Source organism: Juglans regia, chromosome 4, assembly GCF_001411555.2.
Source record: "Juglans regia cultivar Chandler chromosome 4, Walnut 2.0, whole genome shotgun sequence".
Taxonomy (NCBI): Eukaryota; Viridiplantae; Streptophyta; class Magnoliopsida; order Fagales; family Juglandaceae; genus Juglans; species Juglans regia.
In genome coordinates this window covers 34,054,713-34,062,764 of record NC_049904.1, presented here as the reverse complement: position 1 = coordinate 34,062,764, position 8,052 = coordinate 34,054,713, and the positions used below count along the sequence as shown (strand labels likewise).

General features: G+C 36.9%; 1 protein-coding gene and 1 pseudogene across 5 annotated transcripts; one reads left to right on the top strand and one right to left on the bottom strand.

The window, feature by feature from the left end:
* On the bottom strand, window positions 1–625 carry LOC108983853 (annotated as a pseudogene).
* A 2,121-nt stretch (window positions 626–2,746) lies between these two features.
* On the top strand, window positions 2,747–7,708 carry LOC118343659 (protein ABSCISIC ACID-INSENSITIVE 5-like). Of its 5 annotated transcripts, none has more exons than XM_035689341.1 (6): window positions 2,747–2,959; window positions 4,520–5,714; window positions 6,443–6,514; window positions 6,620–6,649; window positions 6,968–7,091; window positions 7,229–7,675. In XM_035689341.1, exons 2-5 carry the CDS (start codon window positions 4,578–4,580, stop codon window positions 7,061–7,063), a joined length of 1,335 nt encoding a protein of 444 aa, XP_035545234.1. In that variant the 5' UTR covers window positions 2,747–2,959; window positions 4,520–4,577; the 3' UTR covers window positions 7,064–7,091; window positions 7,229–7,675. The 5 variants fall into 5 exon arrangements, with proteins under 5 accessions (XP_035545234.1, XP_035545233.1, XP_035545236.1 ...); XM_035689340.1 differs by having other exon boundaries at window positions 4,515–5,714; XM_035689339.1 differs by lacking the exon at window positions 2,747–2,959 and having other exon boundaries at window positions 4,396–5,714; window positions 7,229–7,708.
* The last annotated feature ends 344 nt before the right edge of the window (window positions 7,709–8,052 follow it).

The window sequence follows — 8,052 nt, the reverse complement described above, 5'->3', positions numbered from 1 at the left end:
CTACTTCACCCTTGGATCAAACCTTCTCCTCATCATTCCAATTTGCCGAGGGCTCAATCCAAAAGCTTTCTCCGAGAACTTCTCATTGATCCCAGATCCAAAAATGGCAGCTGGGATTTTTTACGACATGGGATTCTGGCTATTGAAACACCCAAATATGGTTGCCGGCTTATCACCCACATTCATTTGGAAGTGCACCATGCCTCTGGGGAAAACCATGACCTCCCCTTCCTCTATTGTTCTGGCAAAAATCCTGTTACTGGAATCCACAAAGCCTGATTAATAAACGCTTCCTTGCACCACATACGAAATCTCGGTGGCTCTGGGGTGGAAATGTGGTGGATTAATCCCGCCCGCTTTAAGGTCAGCTCGTATAAATGACATGCCTAGAGTGTTGATGCCAGGAAAGATGGTTGGGTTTACAGGTATGGCCGCGAGGCCTGTTTCTGAGAAGTTGCCGGCTCTCTTCATGCCTGAAAACACAGAGTCATCGGGGGTGGCCTCGAATGAATTCTTGCATGGGAGAATATATAGCAAGGTTAGCGGCTCTATTAATGGAACCGTATTTTGGGTTTGGTATGCAAAAATCTTGAACTGGGTCGGGGTCTGAGGCAGAAGTAGTTGTGAAGCAATGGAGGAAGAAGATTAATTAATGTTATAACAAAGAAAGTGGACAACATCGGAGGCATTTTTTTATGCAACTTTATTTGATGGATCGATCGGATTATATATAAGTTTGGGTTTAAGGATCTAAGATGGGGTTTTATAGAGGTACTATAAGATAGCCTTGAATGCCGGCCTTACAACAGTTCAACCTAAGTAGCTAGGCTAAGCTCCTCCATGGATCATGAGTTTGCAATATTGTATAATGCCAAATACAATCTGTCTGTAAGCTAGCTAGCTAGGCTATTAAGTACGATCAATACATTGACATATATAGTCGGGATTATCGATATATACGTCTCCATGAATAGCATGTTTTTATCACATCATGGGCCTTATAAATATAAGTCCTCACTCATGCATACGCGGCATTCAAATCTTATGTTTATATATATATAGACTTTGATGTTACCGACCTTTGCTTCGGAGTGAAGGAAATATGATTAATTCAACCTGGTTTTGGTGGTGCATGTGATGATTTTTGGACATATGCTGAGTGCATGGTGTCTGAGGTTTCTAAAACATGGGACAAACAAAAAAGAAAAGTGAAGTGTGCTCATGTTTTCGATCGGTGACATGTTTTGTATATATACTTTTTGCATGCTTAATTAATTTCTAGTAATAACATTAATCAACCCTGGTCAGGAAGTTTTCTACACGTACGTACGTACGTACGTGAAGCAGTGTTGAGTCAAAATGCCTATATAGGATGCACAAGCGTGACATCTGGCCATCAACCCATGATCAGTGTTATAAATGATCAGATTATTAGTATCTTCGTTCGTAACAACTTTATACAATAATGCAATATTATAATCAATACTGTCTAAAATATAATTAAATTAAAGCACGTAGTAATTCAATTCATGAGCGCTCAATGTATTTAGAATTAAACCATTTATTAATTATGTAATACCATCTTAAAAAATAATAATAATAATAATCGACGGGGACTTTGAATTAGGCCTCATGGGTTTCAAGTACTTGGGCTTGTCAGTCAGTCATCTTTGTGCTATCCAAGTATTTGATTGGGTTTTCCTATAGTATTTTGAAGAGTGCAGTGTAGCCCGTTACTGTTTACTATTTTATAATTTTTTAAATATTTAAAAAAATAAAAAAATACTTCAATACACTTAAAATTATTTTCTTAATCATTAAAAAAAAAATTTGTCAAACAATTAAATTGAGCGATACAACTTAAGAGGCAAAGTACTTTTTTCTTATTTTCACGAAGCGACCTGTCGAAGGATTTCTAATAATATTGGATGACTACAACTAAAAATTAAAATAACTAATTTAAAAGTACAGTCGGTAGCGGTAAGAAGAGGACAAGAGAGATGGAGAGATCAAAATGGGGGTATGAGTGAAATACACTCGAGATTTACAATGGAGGGTGGGAAATAGAGAGGGCAGCATAAGACACCTGGCCAATACGTGGCGAGAGGTTCGACTGCCTTTGGAATTCCTATTGAGCAAAGTTGCCTAATGAGATTGACTTTAGGCGACGTTTGTATACCGAAATAATTTTTTTCCATATTATTTTATTATTATAATTTTATTAAATTTAACTTTTTTAAAATTTTAAGATCATAATAATATTTAAAAATATTATATATTAATAGTATTTTATTTTATTTTTAATTTTAACCTAAATTCATTTCATCTCATGAACAGATTTCAATTTTCAAATAAGAAAGTTACGGTAACCCACGCTACGTCGTAACTTAAGAGGGGTTCTTAATTCTGTCCGATCGATCTGTACAACATACGACAAAAATATATGAATAATGCTACTCTCATCATGCCCGATCTCGTTGTATTTTTTTTATTTTTTAATATTATTTTTTACTTAATGATTAAATAAGTATTTTTTAATAATATTATAATTTTTTATTTTTTTAAAAAATATTTTATAGTGTTAAAAAAATACATATATAAAAAAATAAAATAAAAAACACTACATTTTACACCATTTGTGACTCAAGCGGGATTGAGAGCGATGACTGTAGAGCCACCCAAAATATATTCTTACTGCATCCATGACTAGCACCATTAATATTCAAGCAAAACCCTAGTTAATACCCCTCTCTCTCTCTCTTTATTGATCTTAAAACTTTAAGCCTTCTAATTGAGTTGCTCTTTTTCTATACTACAAGCCAGGAGAGAACAAAAAAAAAAAAAAAAACATATATACAGCCTAGCTTGCTCGCTATATCGATCTTCTTAGATCTGACGTCCAACACCAATATCAACGCAGATCAGGTGCAAATGATCCGATATTGAAGTCAATCATCAGGTATATATATGGGTGTGTTTTTTTATGTCTCTCTTTCTCGACTGTCATGAATTAGTAATATTATGATCGAACAACTTATCATCTTTTTGTCATTTGCTTTTCCTGGATATATACTCTCTCTGTCATGATGTGTGTGTGTCTAAACTCTAGTTTACTTCAAATGATTTATGCATGACATGATACAACGTCTCTCTTTCGAGTTTGTAGTTTATATGAATCTCGTTTCCTTTGATATATTGTACTGCTCAAGCTTTTCTTTGGTGGATATGAGATCTGAAGGCCTTTTTTTTCCCATGTTTTTATTTTAATGTCAGTGCATTCACGGGGAGTTAATTAATGTTAATTTCTCGGTATTAATTTATTTCATTTTTCTCAAAGAAGAAAGATTATTATTTTTCTTTTTAATGCAACAGCTTTGAAGTAGTACTGTTTGAGCTTCTGGTCAATGTTATATAAGAATTAGAGGCCAATTAGATCGAGAATTAAATTATTTGTACGTAGAATATGGGATTTGGGAGTGAGTAGGTGGCTCAAGTGCTTTCATTTCATTTCTTCTCTAGTCAACAATATCTTTATTAATCTATCTTTCTCGACTCATGTACGTAAATTATATATATAATAATAATATTGGGTTTAGCACTTAATTAAGTGCCATACTAAAATTGGAAAGATTCTTTTTCCTTTCATCCAAACAACTCTATATAATAGGAGTGCCGGCGGCCAGTCGTAGTTAGCGTGCGTGTTCATTTATCATGACTTCTATGCGGCATCCAATTCCTTCTGCTCTTTATATATATATATATATATATATTCCTATTTAGGAAACAGTTTAATTACAAAATTAAGAGAGGATTTGTCGCAGTGTGTTCATGAAATGGACCTGATCTCTGATCAATGGGCACGTTAAATTCTCCTTAGAGGAAAGTTTCCGACGTCGTTTTTTCAACATGTGAATGTGGATATATATGGAGGGAGCTAGCTAGCTCCTTATACAAGATTTAAGTTGTGTCAGAATTCCAATGGGAACGGCCCCTGGTTTTTATTGCTTTAATTACTATTCATGGAGGTCTCAGCTTAATTGTATCTGTTACTTGCAAGTTGCGTTGGATTTTGTGTATGTCCATTGCATGCACGAAACGTGTCGTTTAAGTATGCTTTTATGTTCTTTTTTATTTTTTAATCTGTGGCTGTCGTTTGGCTTCGTTGATGTACTACTCTTTTTCTTTTTCTTTTTTTATTTTTTGTGAGTAGACCATGTTAGTACTACTTAATTACCTTCATATCCCTAATATGTTTTGAAAATTTCTCTCTTGGATTGTTTTTATTTTATTTTATTGTATAAGATATGTCGTGATCAGCAGATAGTTTGTTGTAAATTCTTTGTACTGAGTAGATATTTTGTACTAATTACAGCAAAATGGAAAGAAAGTGACGTCATATCTTCTCGTATGTCCCACAAAATACTCTCTTTCTACGTAACACTGACTAGAGCTCAAACTCCGAACGCAGACACCCACCTTGGCTTTCAGCTAAATCTTCTTTTGTGCCTCCAAAGCGCAGGTGCATGTAGTTAATCTCCATCTTCAGCGGCAACATCTTTTCTGCGTGCGTGACAAAGATGGTGATCACAGAGTCCGAAATGATCTCCCAAGGCGACGTCGAGTCGTCGTTACCGGCCTATCAACAACCCAAGAACAACCCCTTCTCATCGCTCGGAAGACAATCCTCCATCTACTCCCTCACTCTCGACGAGTTCCAGCACACGCTCTGCGAGAGCGGCAAGAATTTTGGGTCTATGAACATGGACGAGTTCCTTGCCAGCATTTGGACCGCGGAAGAGAACCAAGCCGTCAACTCCACCGCCACAACCGCTACCACCACCAACAATGCCGTCAATAGTATGAGCAGCCATGCCCAGTTGTCTCTGATCGATGCGCATACTGAGAAGGGAATATCAAAGCAGCCAAGCTTGCCACAACAAGGTTCGCTCACCCTTCCCGCACCGCTTTGTAGGAAAACAGTGGAAGAAGTTTGGTCTGAAATCCACAAAGGGCAGCAAGGAACGCATCAGAATAATAACAGCAGCAACGATAATGGTGATAACGTTCATAATCCCGAGTCCGCGCCGCGCCAGCCCACTTTCGGAGAGATGACCTTGGAGGATTTTCTGGTGAAGGCAGGGGTAGTAAGGGAACCATCATGTGCATTGCCTGTCTCTCAATCACAGCCGCTGCAGCAGTACGGGGTGTACCAAAATAACAATCCCACAGAGGCTCCCAGTTTTGTAAATAGGCCCATAGCTGGACTCGGTGGTGCTGCTGGTTGTGTTAGTGCCGGAGGTGGTGCTGGTGGTGTAAGTGCTGGTGCTAGTGTTCCTACTTACCAAACAATGCCACTGGGCGGCGGGGCTATTGGAGAATCGTCAGGGTATGCTGGAAATGGCAAGAGGAGTGGTGGGTACCCGCCGCCGCCTCAGCCGCCACCGGTTTATTATGGTGGGAGAGTAGTGAATGGTGGCGGCGGATACGGTGCACCGTCGGCTATGGTAGTGGCGCCGGTGAGTCCGGTTTCTTCTGATGGGTTGTGCAAAGCTCCGGTCGATAACTCGGGGAATCAATTTGGATTGGACATGGGAGGGTTAAGGGGAAGGAAGAGGATTATAGATGCAGGTCCGGTGGAAAAGGTGGCGGAGAGGAGACAGAGAAGGATGATCAAGAATAGGGAGTCGGCGGCGAGGTCGAGAGCTAGGAAACAGGTAATACATTTTCTCACAAGAAGTTAAAATTTTTGATTTGAGCAGAACTAGCTCATGGCTTAGCCAGCTTGTTCTAGACAAATTCTCAGGCGCGCCTGTGATTATTGGTTGCTGTTTGCAAAATTGATCAACTTGGGTAATTCTAACTAGTAATTTTTTTTTTTAAGTCCGCAGTGGTACACACTGTAATTTGAATGTAATTGAAATTTGAAAGCCATTTAGAGGAATTTAAACTAAATTGATCTATAAACAATGACTAAATTTCTACAAAACCCTTCAGTATCGCTCCGGCCCCCATCCATCCAAACGAAAAAGAAAAAAAAAATGCTCCAAGTTTAGTTACTTCGAATTATTAAAGGTTTATATACCGTTGCGTTTGAACACTAAGATGATTTCAGATATTCTGTAAAAAAATAATAAAAAATTAATGATAGAATATTAAAAAGTATAAGAAAAATAATAATAAAATAATAAATAGAGTGGAGTATTAATTCTTAGAATACTCTACAACCCAAACTAGTAGATTAGGGCATCAGAGATTTGAATCCATCTATGGAATTGATGGAATAATAGTTTAAAATGAAAACACTTTGGAATTATTTGAAAAATCATTTGATTTGTCCCGAGTTCAGATTAATGATATTTACAAGGTGTTGCGATTCTGCCATTGTCAAACTTATAGCATGAGATTCCTATATATGTAGCAACTAATTTAGTTTACTTCACAGGCATACACAGTTGAGTTAGAAGCAGAATTGAACCAGTTAAGAGAAGAGAACGCCCACCTTAAACAGGCTCTGGTAATAACACGTGGAACGTTTGATCTTTTAATTAATATGCTCTCATTCACAAGGAAATTACTTATATAATTAGAAATCTTGCTTTTATTTCTCTTCCCCAAACAGGTAGATATTGACTGGAAAAGAAAGCAACAGGTAATTAACTATAGTATAATTTCTTTTAGTACCATTAATGTGTGTGTATGTAAATGATCTTATGCTTTTAGAGTAACCCATAGTCTGAATTTTGTGCTGAATCCAGCCCATCTGTTTAGCTTAGACCTGTCTAGTTTTTTGCAAAAGAATTGTGTTTGGATCACTTTATAAACTGATACTCATGCGCTTGAAGTATGCAATATTTTGCATATGTAGGGCCATTCAATCATGTGGATTTGTTCTTTACTAGCTAACATCATGTGTAAATTATTAATTACATGATGTTCTGTTCTAAAATCCTTGTCTCGCTGTGATCAGTACTGTGAAGAAATGAAAACCAAAGTTCAAACCAAGGCTCAAAAGGATAAAGAGAGACTGAGGGTGTTGAGGAGGAATCTAAGTTGCCCATTGTGAAGTGCTACATGAGATCGACCAATTAATGGTAACTGCAATCCTATCTATGGTGTATGTGCTTTGAGTTACAGCATTGTGCAATCTTTCTTCTTCTCGATCCAATATATAACAGTACATGCAATCATATAATATGCTTAAAAGAATTACCTTCCTGCATGCATGCAGTGTATCATGAAGAACGAAACCAGCAAAGGTCAGACCCAAAAAAGAGAAGCTAAACTGATGCATGAAGAGGTCGGTAATGATAAGAAATTCGATTAATGTCCCATTGCGAAGAAACCAGATTGATCATAACTGCATGAAAGTGCAGTGCATGACATTGGATTAGCTTATGATTGAGACTCTATATATGAATGATCACTAGCTATATATATATATATATATATGTATGTATGTATCAAAAGCTAGATAGCTGCACTTGGTCATGCATGCTAAAGTCCTTATAGCTAGCAGACAATGAGAGTGTCTGCATGGCTTTTATAGCTCTTGCTACCTTAACTATACCGCTAGCTAGGCGCTGCTCTTGTTTTTATGTCCAGGATTGATGGTAGAGATCTGTAAATGTTGACCTGCTTGGGTATTTCTATAAGTATCCGTGAATATATATTATTATTATAAGCAACCTGTAGAATTGATGATCATGAATAACGTCTTTGGTGGAAAAAAGAAATAAGATAAATGATAATTATAATTGTAAATCCACAAATAATCACTTTGAAAGAAATAAATAAATACGTAACTTATTGCGAAAGTCAACTGTTTTGGAAGTTACAAAGAAATGTCTCTGTTGCAGGCCAACACATAATATTTCTTTTGGGTTTGAAAATAAGAATCGGAGTTATGATGATTTATTTCCATTTTCTCTAATTACTAATCGCAAATAGATTAAGAATGAGAATGATATAATCCACATGATCAATACGGAACGGACTCGACTCCCTCTTTTTACCGAGCAAGGCACTCCACTTGTTCATGTCTTTATGGTATCA